The sequence below is a fragment of the Schistocerca serialis genome, unplaced genomic scaffold (assembly GCF_023864345.2).
Source record: "Schistocerca serialis cubense isolate TAMUIC-IGC-003099 unplaced genomic scaffold, iqSchSeri2.2 HiC_scaffold_935, whole genome shotgun sequence".
Classification (NCBI taxonomy): Eukaryota; Metazoa; Arthropoda; class Insecta; order Orthoptera; family Acrididae; genus Schistocerca; species Schistocerca serialis.
In genome coordinates this window covers 319,479-342,421 of record NW_026048557.1, presented here as the reverse complement: position 1 = coordinate 342,421, position 22,943 = coordinate 319,479, and the positions used below count along the sequence as shown (strand labels likewise).

Below are 22,943 nucleotides of genomic sequence, written 5' to 3'. Positions count from 1 at the left end.
AATACTGTGAGACAACTCTCTTCACGCGCAGCATTTTATAATATTATGTATCTCCTTATATCAGTTACCCTGCTAATTTTGAAAGGATGCAAACTTTAGATCGTCACTGTGATTTTCCAGACTAAAGTCTGGTATGGAACTAGAAATAATAATACATCGTATACAGTATGAATGAGAAATACCCCTTTTTATTTCGATTTTGGTTTTTAATATTTTCAAGGACTTAAATTTTTTTCACACAATGCAATTTCAACATTTTCTAAGCGATATTTTGAACAAGAAACATCACCACTCGCGTGGATCCTCAGTTCAAATGGCTCTGAGCACTATGGGACTTAACATCTTAGGTCATCAGTCTCCTAGAACTTAGAACTACTTAAATGTAACTAACCTAAGGACATCACACACATCCATGCCCGAGGCAGGATTCGAACCTGCGACTGTAGCGGTCGCACGGTTCCAGACTGCAGTGCCTAGAACCGCACGGCCAGATCCTCAATTGCTCGAAACACATTCAAAAGGCTCGCCGAACCGAGGCAGCAGTAGAAATGTTACAGCTGTGTCAAGAAAATTCGTGTGACTTCTTCAACCGTTCAATACCCACAGCGCAGTGCTGGGTGTGTCAATACCACACTGAGACATTGGCGCAAGACAAGTGGTGGAGACATGGATTCTCCATGGCCAAAAGAATGTCAAGAGGTCACTGTGTCAGGTAAGGTGATGCTGTGTTTTTTAGGACAGGCATGGTCTGTTGGTAAATGGTTATGCTAGGAAGGGGTATACCCTCAAAGCGGCAGACCACAGAAAATTCCGGATGATGTTACACCAGGGTGTGATGCAAGTTATTGCAGGAATCTGTCCTTGGGGCTGTTTTCACTCCACAACAACAGCACACCTGATACCACTCCACAACAACAGCACACCTGATTCTGCACATGATGCATATCACAGCGCTTGTTTGGGCTATCAAACGTTTCCTAAAGCCCACTCCCCCACCCCGTCACTGTTCTCCTAACATGGATTCAATGATGTCCTCTTTCCTCAAATGAAGAAACCACTGTCACAGCCATTTCCAGAGTGACGACAAGGTGATCTTGGAGGTGTAACGTGGCAAAAAACGGAAATTACTCCAACCAATATTTCAGCTAAGTCATCCATCAGAGTGAAGAATGTGGCACATTGAAAGTTTTTTTTTGTTTTGTTTTTTTGTTTGAGGTTTAAGGGCGCTCAACTACTGAGGTCATTAGCGCCCAGTCACAATTGTTAGAGCACATGGGATCTAGTAAAACTCAAGGGGGGGGGGGGGGGGGGAAACCGAAAGTTCTGACAAAGATGCAGATAAAATAAGTGAAAGAGTTAGATGTCTTTGGACAAGCCAGTCAAAGTAATAAAACGAAGAACACGAGTATCTGCTCGAGCGTCATCAGCTAAAATATCCTGTAAGGTAGATGACAGAGAGAGAGGACAACACGAGATTGACTAAAATGGGGACACAACAATAAAACATGGCGCACTGTCAAGGCATGACCACAAGGGCACTGCGGGGCTGGGTAACCGGAGAGCAGGTAGCGGTGGCTAAACCGCAATGCCCAATCCGCAACCTGGTCAGAAGGACCTCTTCTCGCTGAGATGGTCGGGAGGAGGTTGTCCAAGCAGTTGGGATCGGTTTGACTGCCCGGAGCTTGTTTCCTTGAAGTGATGACCAAGTATCCCACCACAAAGACACAAGCCTCTTACAAACAACCCCACTAATGTCCGATGACGGGACACAATGGGAGGCTGGCCGAGGCAGGAGGACTGCAGCCTTGGCTGCAGCATAAGCAGCCTCATTCCCAGACACTCCTACATGGCCGGGAACCCACAGAAAGCTGACAGGAGAGCCATCAGCAGCAGAAGAATGGAGGGACTTCTGGATCCGTTGCACCAAGGGATGGACCGGATATGGAGCTCCAAGGCTCTGAAGAGCACCGAGTGAGTCAGAGCAGAGTACATACGATGAATGGCGGTGGCGGCGGGCATACTGAACGGCCTGATGGAGAGCAAAAAGCTCGGCCGTAAAGCTGGAACATTGGTCGAGGAGCCGGTAATTAAAGGTGCCGGCTCCGACGACAAAGGCACAGCCGACACTATCGTCAGTTTTGGAGCCATCAGTGTAAATAAAGGTGTGACCGGCAAGTTGAGCACGAAGTTCGACAAACCGTGAGCAATACATTGAAAGTGAATACAAGACCAGTCGAGATCATGGCCACCGTGCAAGGCGAGTCCAATTATTGCTTATGGTGCTGTGGGCAAGCAACACAGTAAAGGAAGTATATAAGCAGAGCAGAGACCAATAGTGAATCACTGTAGAGATGACACTGGCCACAAACTGGGAAAGTCAGTGATAGAAGTGACTTTGTCAAAGAGCAGGTTCTTTTGGCGTGGCGACTAGGAACGACCATCTTTGAAATGGCAAATTGCAAAGCCGGTTGCCTGTTGACATGCTACCATCGTGAGCAGACTAGGCGACAAGATGTGGGCATCCGCAGTCGCGCATAGAATGTGGACGTCAGAGGCTTGTCCACTATGTAAAGCAAGACAGATGGTGATCCGTGGGAGATCTGATGACACACTACTGTGCGGGTCCTGGCCCAACCGTTTTGGAGCACACCACTCGGCACAAATCGCTTAAAGTGGGCCTCTTCAGCAGGCAAACCATGTGTGTTGCCAGGCTGATCCAATGATATCATCATTTATGATTCCAATGGGCACGGGATCATCGAGACTGGACTGGTGTTCAACAGATGTCTCCTCCTCCCACGAGTATGCGTGTGTGCATTGTCCTTAGTGTAAGTTAGTTTAAATAGTGTGTAAGCTTAGGGACCGATGACCCCAGCAGTTTGGTCCAATAAGATATTACCACAAATTTCCCAATTTGAACGGAAATGTGTTGAGTAAATCAAATTGCTTGTTACAAAAGGTGTATGGTCATGTCCACATATGCAATCATTCCCTGCACCATATTCAAGGCCAGTAGGGGCAGTATTATGCTGTCGTAAGTGGGAGAACCACAACAACAACAACACAAAATTTCGTCAGCGCAACTGGCCGACATCTTCAGGTGCGACGAACACACTGCTAAGGCAGGACCAGGGCTCCCCATTTATGCCAGTTTTAGGCAGGAAGTGCGCATGCGTGGAGGCGCCAAATTCGATGGCCAATAGCGACGATATCAACTGATAGCTGGAAGGACAGTAACGCCACCTACAGGATGAAGAAGCAAATACTTCGGCGCACGCGCGGAGGCTGCCGCCGCTGCTCTGCGCTGCCAACGGCAGCCGCAGTGACCTCTGTCGGAAGCCGCAAGCAGTACTGCGCGTCCACGTAGGTGTCTTGATTATCCTCCCGTTGTCAACAGAGTATTTATGTTGCTGGCGTATCGTCGTCCGTCTTATGACCAAAAGTATCCCTCTCTGCTTGCGGCTTCCGACAGAGGTCGCTGGGGCTGCCGATGGCAGCGCAGAGCAGCGGCGGCAGCCTCCGCGCGTGCGCCGAAGTATTTGCTTCTTCATCCTGTAGGTGGCGTTACTGTCCTTCCAGCTATCAGTTGATATCGTCGCTATTGGCCATCGAATTTGGCGCCTCCACGCATGCGCACTTCCTGCCTAAAACTGGCATAAATGGGGAGCCCTGGTCCTGCCTTAGCAGTGTGTTCGTCGCACCTGAAGATGTCGGCCAGTTGCGGTGACGAAATATTGTGGAGTTTTCACTATGACATCCGACGTGTCGCCCGAGAACCATATATACAACATGTCCGTCGGGAAAGCCTCAAGCAACACAACAACAACAACAACAACAACATTCATCTAGGCATCCAAATAGTATAATCAAAGGCAGGGTGACAGCTATGAACTATATGATCCATTATTGCACACCACCTGCATCCCTACATGCTTGATGTTTTAGGCATTCGTGATGGCATCTCCTAGAAGGATTTGTTTCCAAGTCGGAGCACCAAAATTTTGGGAGAGTGGTTTGAGGACCGTGACAGTGAAATGTTGATATCATCACCGCCGACTTCCCCTAATCTGAAACTGAAGGGTTATACATGGAACACTATAATCAGCCAGCACCGTAAACACAAACTAGCGACTTGTTCGCAGGCATTTGGTGCCTGATACCTCCGGATACCTACGAAGCTGTAGTTGAACCAGTCGCATGGAAAATCGATGCTGTATTGCATCCCGAAATTGGGCCAACGCGCTACAGATGGTGATAATATTTTGTCTCATCAATATAGTAGAGACCAGAAACAGATCGAGTAGGGGTCAGAAGTTGCAGTTCACACGCTTCACAAATCAAGGCGCCGCTGTTACATCAGTGCTAATGGGCATTGTCCGATCCCACTGTACTTCCGCAAGTAGGACCAGATTGAGAACGGTCACTTCAGACTGACTGACCCGTTCTCTCTCCCTGAGGTGAACAGTGGAGACTTATTGTTAATACAGAAGATAGGCACACGACCCTGCTGGTTTAAAGTAACACTGTGAAGGCGAAATGAGCTACTGTCGCGATCGGATGTGCTTTTGGAGAAGCTGCATTTCGTGAGACTGTGGAATATGTAATACGACGAACTACGCAAGTACAGGTGTGTTCCACTAGAGCAGGAACTGTGATATGTGGACTAAGTTTCACGCTACAGTCCACGCTTCAGACGAAAAGGATACGAATTTCGTCCAGTGCAAACAACATGGTTGTTTTCTCGTTTATTCCACCTCCACTATGAGGAAACGTATGTCGTGCATCAATCGAAAACTAGGCTCCGGGGAAAGTAACTAATACATCACTGCGACAGAACAGGGTGCTATTCCTGTATTTCTTGCATCTATGGCACATCGTTCTACTTTGTAATTAATTTTAGTAATTAATCACCACTAACATGTTGCAGTTCTTCCTCCACTTATGTTTATTGTACTATCGTTACAGAGTCTGCAATACCTTGCATGTGTGTTTGTGTCGACATAATTTTAGTACGTGCTCTCAACAGATTTAAGTGAAACTTTTATCTATATAAACGTATACAGGGTGAGTCACCTAACGTTACCGCTGGATATATTTCGTAAACCACATCAAATACCGACGAACCGATTCCACAGACCGAACGTGAGGAGAGGGGCTAGTGTAATTGGTTAATACAAACCATAAAAAAATGCAGGGAAGTATGTTTTTAACACAAACCTACGTTTTTTTAAATGGAACCCCGTTAGTTTTGTTAGCACATCTGAACATATAAACAAATACGTAATCAGTGCCGTTTGTTGCATTGTAAAATGTTAATTACATCCGGAGATACTGTAACCTAAAGTTGACTCTTGAGTACCACTCCTCCGCAGTTCGATCGTGTGTATCGGAGAGCACCGAATTACGTAGGGATCCAAAGGGAACGGTGATGGAGCTTAGGTACAGAAGAGACTGGAACAGCACATTACGTCCACATGCTAACACCTTTTAATTGGTCTTTTTCACTGACGCACATGTACATTTCAATGAGGGGGTGAGGTACACGTACACACGTGGTTTCCGTTTTCAATTACGGAGTGGAATAGAGTGTGTGCCGACATGTCAGGCCAATAGATGTTCAATGTGGTGGCCATCATTTGCTGCACACAATTGCAATCTCTGGCATAATGAATGTCGTACACGCCGCAGTACATCTGGTGTAATGTCGCCGCAGGCTGCCACAATACGTTGTTTCATATCCTCTGCGGTTGTAGGCACATCACGGTACACATTCTCCTTTAACGTACCCCACAGAAAGAAGTCCAGAGGTGTAAGATCAGGAGAACGGGCTGGCCAATTTATGCGTCCTCCACGTCCTATGAAACGCCCGTCGAACATCCTGTCAAGGGTCAGCCTAGTGTTAATCGCGGAATGTCCAGGTGCACCATCATGCTGATACCACATACGTCGACGCGTTTCCAGTGGGACATTTTCGAGCAACGTTGGCAGATAATTCTGTAGAAACGCGATGTATGTTGCAATGCTCTCCGATACACACGATCGAACAGCAGAGGAGTGGTACTCAAGCGTCAACTTTAGGTTACAATGTCTCCGGATGTAATTAACATTTTACAATGCAACAAACGGCACTGATTACGTATTTGTTTATATGTTCAGATGTGCTAACGAAACTAACGGGGTTCCATTTAAAAAACGTAGGTTTGTGTTAAAAAACATACTTCCGTGCATTTTTGTATGGTTTGTATTAACCAATTACACTAGCCCCTCTCCTCACGTTCGGTCTGTGGAATCGATTCGTCAGTATTTGATGTGGTTTACGAAATATATCCAGCGGTAACGTTAGGTGATTCACCGTGTATATAAACCCATCTTTCACTAGCAAGCTGTTATTTTGATATAGAACTCGCTTGTTTAGTTGAGTCCCACATTTCGTCACACTTTAACAGCGGAAATTTGTTTCGAAATGGTCGCATACTGCTCTTCAACTCTTGTACGCACTTTCCTTGTTGAGGGAGCAGAGTCCACTTGTACCAGACATCAGAGTCGAGTGACGGGTGCGTAGTGGCAGACACACATGGAGATGGCGAGTTCTGAGATACCGGCAACAGCACTCGCTGGAGAGTTCAAAGAGCGCTCATTTCTGATCTCTAGTACATACGTAGATGGGGAGCACCGCAGCATCAAAACATTCGTGGCAGCAGTCCGACATTACCGAGGTACACTGCTGGCCATTAAAATTGCTACACCACGAAGGTAACGTGCTACAGACGAGAAATTTAACCGACAGGAAGAAGATGCTGTGATATCCAAATGATTAGGTTTTCAGAGCAGTCACACGAGGTTGGCGCCGGTCGCGACACCCACAACGTGCTGACATGAGGAAAGTTTCCAACCGATTTCTCATACACGAACAGCAGTTGACTGGCGTTGCCTGGTGAAACGTTGTTGTGATGCCTCGTGTAAGGAGGAGAAATTCGTACCATCACGTTTCCGACTTTGATAGAGGTCGGATTGTAGCCTATCGCGATTGCGGTTTATCGTATCGCGACATTGCTGCTCGCGTTGGTCGAGATCCAACGACTGTTAGCAGAATATGGAATCGGTGGGCAATACGAAACGCCGTGCTGGATTCCAATGGCCTCGTATCACTAGCAGTCGAGATGACAGGAATCTTATCCGCACGGCTGTAACGGATCGTGCAGCCACGTCTCGATCCCTGAGTCAACAGATGGGGACGTTTGCAAGACAACAACCATCTGTACGAAGAGTTCGACGACGTTTGCAGCAGCACGGACTATCAGCTCGGAGACCGTGGCTGCGGTTACCCTTGACGCTGCATCACAGACAGGAGCGCCTGCGATGGTGTACTCGACGACGAACCTGGCTTCACAAATGGCAAAACGTCATTTTTTCGGATGAATCCAGGTTCTGTTTACAGCATCACGATGGTCGCATCCTTCTTTGGCGACATCGCGGTGAACGCACATTGGAAGCGTGTATTCGTGATCGCCATACTGGCGTATCACCCGGCGTGACGGTATGGGGTGCCATTGGTTACACGTCTCGGACACCTCTTGTTCGCACTGACGGCACTCTGAACAGTGGACGTTACATTTCAGATGTGTTACGACCCGTGGCTCTACCCTCCATTCGATCCCTGCGAAACCCTACATTTCAGCAGGATAATGCACGACCGCACGTTGCAGGTCCTGTACGGGCCTTTCTGGATACAGAAAATGTTAGACTGCTGCCCTGTCCAGCACATTCTCCAGATCTCTCACTAACTGAAAACGTCCGGTCAATGGTGGCCGAGCAACTGGCTCGTCACAATACGCCAGTCACTACTCTTGATGAACTGTGGTATCGTGTTGAAGCTGCACGGGCAGCTGTACCTGTACACGCCATCCAAGCTCTGTTTAGACTCAATGCCCAGGCGTATCGAGGCCGTTATTACGGTCAGAGGTGGTTGTTCTGGGTACTGATTTCTCAGGATCTATGCACCGAAGTTGCGTGAAAATGTTATCAGATGTCAGATGTAGTGTAGTATTTTTGCCCAATGAATACCCGTTTATCATGTGTATTTCTTCTAGGTGTAGCAGTTTTTAATGGCCTTCCTCACCTGCACGGCGCTCTTCATGTGGGAGATGATGTTGGCGCCGGGGCGGCGCGGCGTCTTGTGGCCGCCGGCGTCGGACTTGCTGCGGGGGCGGAAGGCGTCGAGCAGCGTGGAGTGGCGCTGGCGAGAGGGCGACGGCTGCGGCTGCGGGGCCGGGGGCGGCGCCGGCTGGGGGCTGTGCTGCGAGGGCGGCGCCGACACCACGTCATCGCCGGACCGTCGCCGCGGCTGCTGCTGCTGCTGCTGTTGGGGGCCGGGGGAGATGGCGCCCGGCCGGTGGCGAGACTGCGCCATGCTCCACGTGCCTGCAACACCAGCGCACCACAGTCACTGCACCGGGTCTCTTCCGCGAGTGAGGTCGCTGTACTGGGTGTTACAAAAAGGTACGGCCAAACTTTCAGGAAACATTCCTCACACACAAATAAAGAAAAGATGTTACGTGGACATGTGTCCGGAAACGCTTACTTTCCATGTTAAAGCTCATTTTATTACTTCTCTTCAAATCACATTAATCATGGAATGGAAACACACAGCGACAGAACGTACCAGCGTGACTTCAAACACTTTGTTACAGGAAATGTTCAAAATGTTCTCCGTTAGCGAGGATACGTGCATCCACCCTCCGTCGCACGGAATCCCTGATGCGCTGATGCAGCCCTGGAGAATGGCGTATTGTATCACAGCCGTCCACAATACGAGCACGAAGAGTCTCTACATTTGGTACCGGGGTTGCGTAGACGAGAGCTTTCAAATGCCCCCATAAATGAAAGTCAAGAGGGTTGAGGTCAGGAGAGCGTGGAGGCCACGGAATTGCTCCGCCTCTACCAATCCGTCGGTCACCGAATCTGTCGTCGAGAAGCGTACGGACACTTGGACTGAAATGTGCAGGAGCTCCATCGTGCACGAACCACATGTTGTGTCGTACTTGTAAAGGCACATGTTCTAGCAGCACAGGTAACATGGAAATTAAGCGTTTCCGGACACATGTCCACTTAACATCTTTTCTTTATTTGTGTGCGAGGAATGTTTCCTGCAAGTTTGCCCGTACCTTTTTGTAACAGCCTGTATATTTTATGAACAAATATTTATTTATTTGAAATTACAATGAAATGAACACCCTTAGCTGCTTACAGGCGTTGACATACGTCAACGGGGACAGATGAAAATGAGTGCCCCCACAGGGACTCGAACCCGGGATCTCCTGCTTACATGGCAGACGCTCCATCCATCTGCGCCACCGAGGACCCAGAGGACAGTGCGACTGCAGGGATTTATCTGTGGCACGCCTCCCGTGAAACCCACATTCTCAACGTATTGTCCCGCACTACATTCGTAGTGTCCCCGCCCATTATACTTATTACTCGCGGCGCGTTGCCGATTCCCGTAAGACTTCGGGCACTGTTTGTGCATTCGCACGGGAGAACAAGATGAAACTTACTGGCAGATTAAAACTGTGTGCCCGACCGAGACTCGAACTCGGGACCTTTGCCTTTCGCGGGCAAGTGCTGTACCAGTTTTAATCTGCCAGGAAGTTTCATATCAGCGCACACTCTGCTGCACAGTGAAAATTCTCATTCAAGAAGAAGATGATCAAGTGCTCGCTCAGCCTTAATATACTAAGACGCTATCTGTCGTTTGCGACATGTCCGAAAGAACAGACTCCATCGGTGACCATCCAGCTCGTTAGAATGAAATTACAATCAACTCACCGGCTACTTGCACAGTGCCCGAACTCTTACGGGAATCGTCAACGCGCCGCGAGTAATGAATATAATGGGCGGGGGCACTAAGAATGTAGTGCGGGACAATACGTTGAGAATGTGGGTTTCGCAGGAGCTGTGCCAGAGATAAATCCCTGCAGTCGCGCTATCCTGTGTGTCCTCGCTGGCTCAGATTCGTCGACACGGTAGCTCAGCGTGTTCAGTCAGAGGGTTAACTGCCCTCTGTCATAAAAAAATCTGAGTGAACGGCTAAACAAACATCTGAACGAATGTCATCGGACGTCAGTCACGAACAAATTCGACGAACAGTATAGAACAATAATGAGCTATATATATATATATATATATATATATATATATATATATAAGTTGGATACACCGTCTGCCATGTAAGCAGGAGATCCCGGGTTCGAGTCACTGTCGCAGCACTCATTTTCATCCATCCCCGTTGACGTATGTCAACTCCTGTAAGCAGCTAAGGGTGTTCATTTCCTTGTAATTTCATTCTAACGCGCTGCATGGTCACCGATGGTGTCTGTTCTTTCGGACATGTCCGAAAGAACAGATACCATCTTAGTATATTTATTTATTCATCAGTATTCATGTTCTCCCAAGCAAAGTACGAGGGGCGTTTGTTCAAAAATTGTGTGTGAAATCTCATGGGACTTGACTGCTAAGGTCATCAGTCCCTAAGCTTACGCACTACTTAACCTAAATTATCCTAAGGACAAACAGACACACCCATGCCAGAGGGAGGACTCGAACCTCCGCCGGGACCAGCCGCACAGTCCATGACTGCAGCGCCTCAGACCGCTCGGCTAATCCCGCGCGGCTGAGGGACGTTTGGAAACTCCATGCAAAGTCAGATAGATGGCACCACCGGCGCGTATCGAGGTCGTGTTTAGTTAGTAACATCTTTGGAAACAACGCACACCTTCCACCATAAATACAATAGACTGGCCCTGACGTCATTTTCGTGGCTCCAACATGTCTGGGCTAAAGTCACGTGAATGTTGGCAAAACATGGTTGTTTCGTGTTGCGCTTGTGGCTGTACTCAGCGTTTTGTCTCGGGAAATGGCATTACATTTCACGTGTAAGTGTTTCTATCATAGTGCAGATGCGTTTATTGAAATCTCCTGAAGTGAGTTTTATATGTCTTTTACACTTGAAATAGAGTATCACGTAAATTAAAGTGTTGAAAGTGATGCCTGTAAAGTCAGACTCATATTTTGGAAAGTATCTGTGATAATTCGGTTACAGAAGTAAGTATAAGTGTTTCTCGTTCCTACCCATAGGTTCCCTAAGGATGAAAACCGAAGGCAGCTTTGGATGCAGACCCTGAAGGGGACTGTATATACAAGTGACATTATAAGGTAAGAGCACCTATAGTCGACACATGAAGAGAATTTTTTTCTACCTTCTAATACTATTAAATAAATGTAGGCTCCAAAATTATTTTCTGAAATTTCGAAGTCTCACATTTCATCTAAAATATATTTTTTTAAACTGATTGTTTAAACTTTTGGAAAGATAGTGGGAACTGAACCTTTGAAGTGCAACTAAAATTGATACCCTAAAATGGACCTGCTCCTAAAGTCGACAATTTTGGCACGTATAGTTGACATAATTCCCATATCCCATTTTCTTTTGTAAGTAACTAGAGCTCAAAACGCGTCGAATACAATGTTTAAAGTTTTGACACGAGCCCACTCTTACTGTTTAAAAGAATTTTATTACTTTAATTGATAGTTTATTGTTATTTCGTCCCGCTGCCGACCAGAGCGGCGTTCGTTGTATTTGTTAGATTTTATAAATGGTACTGTGAACAAATCCAGCTCAAATGTAGTCCTGACATACGCAAATAAAGAAGTAATTTTTGTTGGAAGCGTTTGGCAGTCAATTGAGAAATGTGGGGAAAAAACGATACAAACATAGGATGGCAGACCGCTGATTTGAAATCCCGCCACGTTTTGCCAACAGTCCCGTGGTTTATGTTGGAGCCACACCAGCCCTATAGCTTCTGCAAAGCAAGGCCAGTCTACTAGTGTCTATGGTCGAAGGTTTCAGCCATACTGGTCTATTTCTTTGTGTTAGGCATCCGTGTGAATCAAGGAATTCGAATGACTGTCAAAAAATGGAGGAGAAAGAATTTGGTGCGCTGATTAAATATTTCTTTATGAAAGGCAAAACGCCTCAGGAGACTAATGGGAAGCTTGATAAACATTACGGTGACTCTGCACCTTCGATAAGAACAGTTTGTAAGTGGTTTCAAAATTTTCGGAGTGGCCACATGGGCACAAGTGATGCTGAACGTTCTGGACGCCCTGTGGAGGTTACGACCCCAGAAATAGTTAATAATATCCATGATATGGTGAAGGATGACAGAAGAGTTAAGGTGCGTCAGATTGCTACTGCTTTGAGCATCCCGAATGAACGGGCACATAATATTTTGCACAAACATTTGGACATGAAAAAGCTATCCGCAAGATGGGTTCCGCGATTGCTCACGCTTGACCAAAAAACGGAATCGTGTGAAGTGTTGCAAGGATGTTTTGCAGCTGTTCGGGAAGAATCCGCAGGACTTTAAGCGTCGTTTCCTCACTGTGGATGAAGCATGGACACATTACTGTACTCCTGAGACCAAACAACAATCTAAACAATGGGTTACCGTGGGAGAATCTGCACCAAAAAAGGCGAAGACCATTCCTTCGGCCGGAAAGGTATTGGCGACTGTCTTTTGGGATTCGCGGGGAATAATCCTCATCGACTACCTGGAAAAGGGTAAAACTATTAGAGGTGCATATTATTCATCGTTATTGGACCGTTTGAAAATCTAGCTGCAAGAAAAACGCAGGCGATTGGATCGCAAAAAAGTCCTTTTGCATCACGACAATGCACCGGCACACACCTCAGCAGTTCTGGTCGCAAAATTAATGGAAATATGATTCCAACTCACATCCCCCCCCCCCCCTATTCACCAGACTTTGCTCCCTCAGAGTACTGTTTGTTCCCGGATTTGAAGAAATGGCTGTCGGGACAAAGATTTTATTCAAACGATAAGGTGTTTGCTGTAACTAATAGTTATTCTGCAGACTTGCACAATTCCTATTATTTGGAAAGGATCAACGAATTAGAATAGCGTTGGACGAAGTGTAGAGGTCTAAAAGGAGACTATGTCGAAAAATTAAGGTTTACCCCAAACACGTAGGTAGTTTTTATTTTTGCACGGACTTTCCAAATCCCCCTCAGACACAATACACTTGTGCCAATGCTTCTTCCAATCCTCGAAGGACTTCTCATAAGCACTTCCTGGTATAGCGCTGAGTACTTCCAGCGATGCAGTTTTTATTTTCTGAATCGTTGAAAATCTTCGTCCTTCAGTAGGTCTCTTTAGTTCTGGGAGCAGGAAAAAGTCGCAGGCTGCCAAATCCGGTGAGTACGGTGGCTGAGGCGTGACTGTCGTCTTGTTTTCGGCCAAAAAATCTCTCACAAGCAACGCTGAACGGGCAGGTGCATTATCGTGATGGAAAATGCCATGAACTGATTCTCGACAATGTCGAAAGTTTTTTGCCTATTTCTTCTCGCAGACTAGGCACAACGTCGTGGTAATACCCCTTATTGACCGTACGACCTCGAGGCAAAAATTCTTGATGAACTACGCCACGTTAATTGAAAGAAACGAAACAGTCAGCAAAACTTTTGACATTTGATCGAACTTGGCGTGCTTTTTTCGGTCTCGGCTCTCCAGGATGCTTCTATTCGGACGATTGGGCTGTGGTTCCGACGTCACAGCCGTAAACCCATGTTTCGTCACCAGTTATGACCCTTTTGAGCAAATCAGGATCACCACTGACGTCATTCAAGAGCTCCTGCGTGAGTATTGTGCCACGGTTCTTCTGATCAAAATTGACAAGGTTTGGAGAAAACTTCGCCGACGCACACCTCGTGCCGGAAACGTCAGAAAAAGTTACATGACGACAGATATGCCAATAACCTCAGCAACTATTACGGTAATTCGACGATTTTCCAAAACAATTTTCTGTACAACTTCTACGTTATCATCTGTTGTAGATGCGCTGGGGCATCCAAAGTGACGTTCATCATTGGCAACTTCTCGGCCATCTTGGAAGAGCTTGCACCACTAGCGAACTTTTTTTTTTACTTATGGCAGACTCACCGTATGCCACTGTCGACATTTCAACTGTTTTAAAGCACCTGACTCCATTTTACACACAAAATTTGATGCAGATTCAGTGCTCCATTTTTTATAATAATCGGAAATCTCCGAGGACACTAAAGCACGTCTAATCTTTCCATCTGCCAAAAACAAACCAAGTAGGGCTCACACTCTGAACTCTGAACGTATGTTCGGGAAATCTGTACCAACATAACAAAAAAAAAAGGATCGATGATCGAATGTACGTTGCCCCCGAGATTTGGAAAGTCACCTTAGTTTTTGAGCAGCCCTCGCAATAGCTGCTACAAAGAAAATTTATCTCGAAACCTGGCAGAAAATCCAGAGAGATTCTGGTGGTAGATAAAGCATGCTAGCGGACAGACACAGCCGACGCCTTCTCTGGGCGATAGCAACGGAAATACTATCCATGACAGTGTAACACGGGGTGAGAATTTTTAAGACAATCTTCAGTTACATTAAAAAAAATTTAAAGCTGAATCTATCAAGACCGGTATTTCAGTTTTTGGTTAGGTATGACGAAATATTTGTTAGCAGATGTAAGCTGCTATGGGAATATCTCCACATCAACGCAAAAGGCACGATTAACAAGCAGCTCGGACTTCCGGTACAAGAATCACTTTTTGGTCGAAAGTACATTCTGAAAAGACCACGCTTGTATGTCTTTCATCTGCGTGGAAAGATAAAGTGTTGCAATTTGTTAACATAAAAATCTTACTAAAGGAAAACAAAAACAAGAACAGATCTATACGTGATCGAAACAGCGGGTGCTACAGTAGTATTTGATGTAATTACTGACTGACTTCAAAAATTTGAAATGCTCTCATAAGCCACTCATTAAGAGTATAACCTTATGTTGGAGTTTTAACACACTAAGGCATGTATTAATACACTCCTGGAAATGGAAAAAAGAACACATTGACACCGGTGTGTCAGACCCACCATACTTGCTCCGGACACTGCGAGAGGGCTGTACAAGCAATGATCACACGCACGGCACAGCGGACACACCAGGAACCGCGGTGTTGGCCGTCGAATGGCGCTAGCTGCGCAGCATTTGTGCACCGCCGCCGTCAGTGTCAGCCAGTTTGCCGTGGCATACGGAGCTCCATCGCAGTCTTTAACACTGGTAGCATGCCGCGACAGCGTGGACGTGAACCGTATGTGCAGTTGACGGACTTTGAGCGAGGGCGTATAGTGGGCATGCCGGAGGCCGGGTGGACGTACCGCCGAATTGCTCAACACGTGGGGCGTGAGGTCTCCACAGTACATCGATGTTGTCGCCAGTGGTCGGCGGAAGGTGCACGTGCCCGTCGACCTGGGACCGGACCGCAGCGACGCACGGATGCACGCCAAGACCGTAGGATCCTACGCAGTGCCGTAGGGGACCGCACCGCCACTTCCCAGCAAATTAGGGACACTGTTGCTCCTGGGGTATCGGCGAGGACCATTCGCAACCGTCTCCATGAAGCTGGGCTACGGTCCCGCACACCGTTAGGCCGTCTTCCGCTCACGCCCCAACATCGTGCAGCCCGCCTCCAGTGGTGTCGCGACAGGCGTGAATGGAGGGACGAATGGAGACGTGTCGTCTTCAGCGATGAGAGTCGCTTCTGCCTCGGTGCCAATGATGGTCGTATGCGTGTTTGGCGCCGTGCAGGTGAGCGCCGCAATCAGGACTGCATACGACCGAGGCACACAGGGCCAACACCCGGCATCATGGTGTGGGGAGCGATCTCCTACACTGGCCGTACACCACTGGTGATCGTCGAGGGGACACTGAATAGCGCACGGTACATCCAAACCGTCATCGAACCCATCGTTCTACCATTCCTAGACCGGCAAGGGAACTTGCTGTTCCAACAGGACAATGCACGTCCGCATGTATCCCGTGCCACCCAACGTGCTCTAGAAGGTGTGAGTCAACTACCCTGGCCAGCAAGATCTCCCGATCTGTCCCCCATTGAGCATGTTTGGGACTGGATGAAGCGTCGTCTCACGCGGTCTGCACGTCCAGCACGAACGCTGGTCCAACTGAGGCGCCAGGTGGAAATGGCATGGCAAGCCGTTCCACAGGACTACATCCAGCATCTCTACGATCGTCTCCATGGGAGGTTAGCAGCCTGCATTGCTGCGAAAGGTGAATATACACTGTACTAGTGCCGACATTGTGCATGCTCTGTTGCCTGTGTCTATGTGCCTGTGGTTCTGTAAGTGTGATCATGTGATGTATCTGACCCCAGGAATGTGTCAATAAAGTTTCCCCTTCCTGGGACAATGAATTCACGGTGTTCTTATTTCAGTTTCCAGGAGTGTAGTTACTGTCTATGGCTCGAGACTGCGTAATTCATGGTGCGCAATTTACCCACACTATTCATCCAATATTGGGCAATGAGACCATTCAGCGACTACCAAGATACTTTACACACAATTTCAAACTTTTCGAAAACATTTTCTTACTGGTATCCCCAGCAAAACGATGAAAGCAAAAAAAAAAAAAAAAAAAGAGTTCATCGCTTACTACATTTTCAGCTCTCCATACAGATGAACTTCAACATCGCTTACGACGTTTTAATTCGCCATTTCTTTACTACTAACACTATTCGCAACATCGTTGGCTGACAGAATCCACACATACCACTGACCGTACCAGCAAAATTGCATCAACACGAGAGATCGTGAGATATGACATCACAGCCATTGAGATGCATACAAATTTTATGTTAGAGCTTTTTTTCATACATGCGAGTTCGATTCTTTAAAGAATCGGTAGTGGTAGGGTTACAGGTTGTTGCACTTTTTTTCCAGGGTGCATACGCGGACAAGAAAAAAAAATTCCGGATCTTCCAGTTAAAAAGGTACTTATTTCCACGTGAAAATACACTTTTTCAATGATAAGCGACACTATACTTTCCCTGGAAGGTGTAAAAACATCAGTCCTTGAAGTGGTGAAGGTTTCATACACCTGTGAGAACTTCCCGGCACTTTAGAAAACTTAACTCGGAAAGGGGGGAAAAAAACGCGTTTTGGAAAGATCTTTGATGGGCAGGAACATGTACGCTGCGTTCTTTCGTATTACGAAAGTATAAATTCGAATTCCATGAAACACAGCATGTTTGGGATTGAAACAGAGATTGCAATGCGCTATTGGAAGCCAATCATAGCCCAAGTCACGTTATCTCGTCAGCCAACCACAACAGCTATTCAAAGCATAGGACACGATGCTGTCAGCCAATAGCAACATCACTGTTAAGCAGCGTGAACGCACAAATAGGAAAAGTTGATATTTAAATTTACACAATATAGCTACAAGAAAAGCTAAGCTTTCACGTAAAGGGTGATTCACGAAGATACGCAAATATTTTAATACGTTGTTCTACAAGTAAAACTAAAGAAAAAAGTCAATATAAACATAGGTCCGCAAATGTTTAGTTACAGAGCTACGACTAATAATAATTTTGCCTGAAATTCAGCAACTTGGGTAACATGAAGCCACCGCAAAACTGTGCGTGGTTTAAGTAAATCACGATTTCCATTTATTCATTTATTTTGTTGTTACTGGTCCGGTGAATATACGAGTAACAAAATATGTCCCATTCCTATTTCATAAATAACACAAAATAAAACAGTTATTGTGTGGTTTCACTCAAATACATTGTTGTTGTGTTTTCTCACTGAACACTACAGAAAATTAACTCTTTTCAAGGTTAGGAAACAACTGAAACAACTCACTAACGGTTACCAACAATGGCATTAACGTTTCTACATTCTTAATGGAAAGTAAACAAATTTACTTGTTTATAATCTTTGCTTCTCCGGATGTTCTGGATACACGTCTGGGACATGTTTTATTACATTCACCAGATCAATAAGAACAGAATAAATGGAAAACGAGCTTTACTTTAACCTCTTACAGTTTCGCGATGGCTTCATATTAGCCAATTTGCTAAATTTCAGACAAAATATTTTACTACCTAACTTCGTAACTAAACATTTGCTGACTTATGTTAACATGAACTACTTTTTTTAGTGTTACTTGTGGAATAACATATGAAAATAGTTGAATATCTTCGTGAACCACCCTGTATAATACCGAAGATTAATAAGCTACAAGAAAAGTTAAGCTTTCACAGATAACATTGGTCTTTTTAGCTTGTCTCACACCTTGAGATACATCACACAAATGTGTGAGTTAAATGTTAAATAATGACAATGTGTCGTGTTCTGGGCTGGTAATTATTGCGAGTGGATGGTCTTGAATGTTTTAAGTTTTAAATCAAAGTCAAACGCTCTCTGAATTACGAAATTAATTGCATATTTCACATGTAACATAGTTCATCTTATGCGAAAGGAAATTCTTTTGAAAATAACACTTTTCGAAGACCCATTCGCAGAATTTTCTCGCGACTTCTTAGACTTGGGTTTGTTTCGGCGGGTGCCATTGAGCGCTAGAAAAATCGCGTCAGCAGCTACGATGACGTATGAAACCGGTACGATCGCACACGTATAGCCTTAATGGAGATCTCACATGACTTTATAGACGAAGTCAGAGGACACTCGAAGAGCGTAAGAATTTCGTAAACCATAGAAAACGATAATTAGGCTTAAAGGACACATTCATATGTCCAGATTCACAATGAAGTAGGTGCTAACCTGATATCAAGCTTTCCTGTGCGCTTTTCGGAATGTACCAGTACTATATTGTCTCGTGTTTGATTCTTTATTACGGCATAATAGCATACGTGCCAGGAGATGAAAATGTGCACTTTGAACTCAGTAAACAGTTGAAACTAGTCAATAGTGTGGAATGAAATACTTCGTTTCTTATCAGTTGACAGCATCTGCGGAAAACAATAATAAAAGCCACATTTATTTTGCAAACCGACTTAAATAACTTCATTGTTGTGCAAGGAGACTACAACTTGACTGACAAAAACGTGGAAATAAAATGAAACCAGAAAACTGAAACTAAAAATAGTTTTCCGTAATTACAGCATCACAGTGACAGTCCCCAGAGGTGCGTGCCGCGTGTGTGAACGAGCGTTGTAGTGATGAAAAATGGCAAGCGGTAGTCACGCGACATGTGACTCTGGAGAATTCAGGATGTCCGTGGCGCATTATTGTGCTGTCAAGAGTTTCCAGCCGTGCCCTGAAGACATACGTGGTGGCGCCCCCATCCACGACAGTTGAGGCAGGGCTGTTGATAAATTATCGGCATCTTGCCACAAAATATCGATATCTGTCGGTCCGATACATCGGTATAAGAACGGCAAAATCGAGTGCCAATAATTTTTTTTAATGTTGTGTCTTTTTCATAATTTTCGGAACATATTTGAATTTTTCATTTGAAATCGCGGCCGAACATAATATTACTTTCACTGCGTGAAGGAGTCTTACTGCTTTTGGGCTTTCATCACGTCCAGCCTCTGTCTTTTCCGGTGTGGATCAAGTATGTGTGGCACGAAGTGGAAGCAGTCCGATTACCCTGTATAATGGTACTTGAATTACGTAACCATTACGGCCGCTCACCTGAACCTCTCGATACCAGTAATATTCTACTGTGTTTCCGTAAAGTAATTGACGTATTTCTGAGACAACATCCAGATTTGATTTCTTTAATGTAGATGTACTCTGATACATCGATATGTTTATACTGCAATGATATTATTCTTGTGTGTATTCTTTCTTTTGTCACTATGATCTTTGACGTACTTTTAACTCTGGGCCGGCCGCGGTGGTCTCGCGGTTCTAGGCGCTCAGTCCAGAACCGCGCGACTGCTACGGTCGCAAGTTCGACCGCTGCCTCGGGCATGGATGTGTGTGATGTCCATAGGTTAGTTAGGTTTAAGTAGTTCTAAGTTCTAGGGGACTGATGACCACAGAAGTTAAGTCCCATAGTGCTCAGAGCCATTTTTTGTAACTCTGATTTTTGGGCGCGTAAGCGGTTATTAGTTAGTTATTAGAGAGTCGGACCTTGAGAAAGGTCAGGTCTTGGACGTCATGTTGGAAAGACGCATATTGTAGTCACTTTATAAAATGTGAACTTCAACAGTGAGGAAGATGTTTTCAAGATTGTTTTGTATTGTGATGTTTTGTGTGTTACGTGATGTTGCAACAAAGTAATAAAAAAGAAGTGTAACTTAAATTCGGAGTGCTGATTATTTTCTTACATCACCATTGTCCTGCAAGAGTGTAATCTCCAAGAATGGTTTGTGAACGAGCTTGGAATCACCACTACCTAGATTTTCGACGATTGGGCCATGATTTTACAACGAGACCAGTGTGGGAAACGCGAAAACATGAGTGCCTAGTTTATTTATTATTACATGAAATAACTTTATTAACTGTGCTATAATGACATCTGCCACATAACTTCGTTGTTGCCCGAAAATGCAGTATTTAGCAGCGTGTGCAACACCACAATCATTATTAAATGTTGACCTTTGTTGTTACAGAGTTGTTAGAACTGGTATGTGGCGGTGTGAATAGAACAACAAGATAACCGATGTCAAGAACCAGCACAACAGTTGCTATTTAATGCAACTAGCGCGCTACTTCTGGACGTCGATATTCTTCAAAAACAACTGCCGAAAACGATGAACGAGAATCTGAATGACAAGACTGGTCTTTGCAGTGGGCCAGACCACAATGTTTAGCTACACCACGCTGTTTTGACACTACAACTGCTATACTCTGTCCATCATAAGAATAAACCCGCCGGCCGGAGTGGCCGAGCGGTTCTAGGCGCTACAGTCTGGAGCCGCGTGACCGCTACGGTCGCAGGTTCGAATCCTGCCTCGGGCATGGATGTGTGTGATGTCCTTAGTTAGGTTTAAAATGGGTTCAAATGGCTCTGAGCACTATGGGATTTAACTTCTGAGGTCATCAGTCCCCTAGAACTTAGAACTACTTAAACCTAACTAACCTAAGGACATCACACACATCCATGCCCGAGGCAAGATTCGAACCGGAGACCGCAGCGGTCGCGCGGTTCCAGACTGTAGCGCCTAGAACCGCTCGGCCACTCCGGCCGGCTAGGTTTAAGTAGTTCTAAGTTCTAGGGGACTGATTACCTCAGATGTTAAGTTCCGTAGTGCTCAGAGCCATTTGAACCCACAAACCTGATGTAAATATTACGCCATGTGTTCTTCCGCGTCTGCTTGCCTCTCATTGAATTTCGTTTCACGTGCAGCGGAAGCCAAACTGCGACCAGTACAGTCAGGTACGATCACAAGGGTACGTCTTAAGCTGTGTTACACACAGACTGAGCGATAATGTGCGGGACAAAACATTTACCGGCGCATTAAACTTGGACAGCACTGGCCAACCAGCGGTCCTAACCTGAAATGGTGTGGGCAGTTGCAGTTCAGAAGCAAAAAGAGACGGGCAGAGAAACAACATAGCTTCGAATATCATTTAATTTTTAAAGAGAATGAAATAATATTCGGCAAAACTCCAGCACTACAGCGCGCTTCTCAGGTAACCAGACTGAAAGCAGAAAATTACCTCGTTGTCACGTTACATCGTATTCTAACTACAAACAAGAGTGAAACTTCCTGGCAGATTAAAACTGTGTGCAGGACCATGACTCGAACTCGGGACCTTTGCCTTTCGCGGGCAAGTGCTCTACCATCTGAGCTACCCAAGCACGAGTCACGACCCGTCCTCACAGCTATAATTCCTGAAGTATCTCGTCTCCTCAGATGCTAGAGCGTTTGCCCGCGGAAGGCAAAGGTCCCGAGTTCGAGTCTCGGTCCGGCACACAGTTTTAATCTGCCAGGAAGTTTCATATCAGCGCACACTCCGCTGCAGAGTGAAAATCTCATTCCACAAACAAGAGTGACGAAAATTCCTAACCTGAACACAGGGTAATTTTTCTGAGCGAGTTGTGTGTAATGCAAAAACATACTGAAGGGATTTTACCGTACTGTTGATTTATGACGAGCCTTTGTGTATTCCGCCAGTGTTCGGCAGTGACGAGTGAAAAAACTGTGTGCGTTAGTTCCGTAATGTCTGGCAGCTTAACAGAGTTTTAATTCTCGGACCAAATCCTGTAACTTGTCTCCCAATCAGTTCTGTTGGGTTCGTATTGTAATGGTACAGTGGTAAATGTAAAAACGCGTCATTTGTACGGTGTGCTCGATGCTGTGAAAATGATTGTTTTTCATGTTTCTATGACACTTATCTACATCTGCGGTATAAAACAATGGACACAGCCCAAATAAAGAGTAGTCGGTTTTTCATTTTTGCCTGAAAAAAATTACATTGTTATGTTATGAGACCAAGAGATAAACACATGAAGCGCATTCAGAAGGATGTAGTTTCCAGCAGTTATTCGCAGATGAAGAAGCTTGCGAAGGACAGAGTAGCATGGAGAGCTGCATCAAACCAGTCTCTGCACTGAAGGCAACATCAGGTTTCCTTAATTTAAGCAACCTTTACTAACAGTTTTTCATAAAATATCGATAATTAAGAATTTCTATTTGAAATGAGAATAGGAAATTCGCGTGCGATGTGTAATTAGAAACAAGAAGCCACGCATTAATCATAAAAAAACGACGATTAATTTTGTAATTGCGAGAGGTCGGTATTTCAAATTGATCGAGAAAATAAAAATGACTATGCCGAGATTTGAACCAGCAAACTACGACCTGCAATTTATTAACAATTTACTAAGTTATCGATTCCGCTAGAGTGTTTACGTGTAATTACATGTCAACTTGATGTAATACAGTGCGTTAGAAAATTTCAAAGGCGATTATTTCTGTAAATTTATGACGAACACTAAGAACAACACATTTCTCGGCCCTTTTTAACTGTGTTCCACACGCGTATTTCACTACGGAACAGGAAGCAACGTCAGCCATGCTCATATTGCGCAGTAACAGCACGACACTCAGAGCACAACAATGC

General features: G+C 45.4%; 1 protein-coding gene across 1 annotated transcript in view; it reads right to left on the bottom strand.

The window, feature by feature from the left end:
• Positions 1-22,943, bottom strand: part of LOC126452772 (translation initiation factor IF-2-like) — a 333,594-nt gene that overhangs the window by 14,348 nt on the left and 296,303 nt on the right. Inside the window, exon 4 of the mRNA XM_050091120.1 lies at positions 8,120-8,421. Coding sequence (XP_049947077.1) covers positions 8,120-8,421 — 302 coding nt within the window. The remainder of the gene's footprint in view (positions 1-8,119; positions 8,422-22,943) is intronic.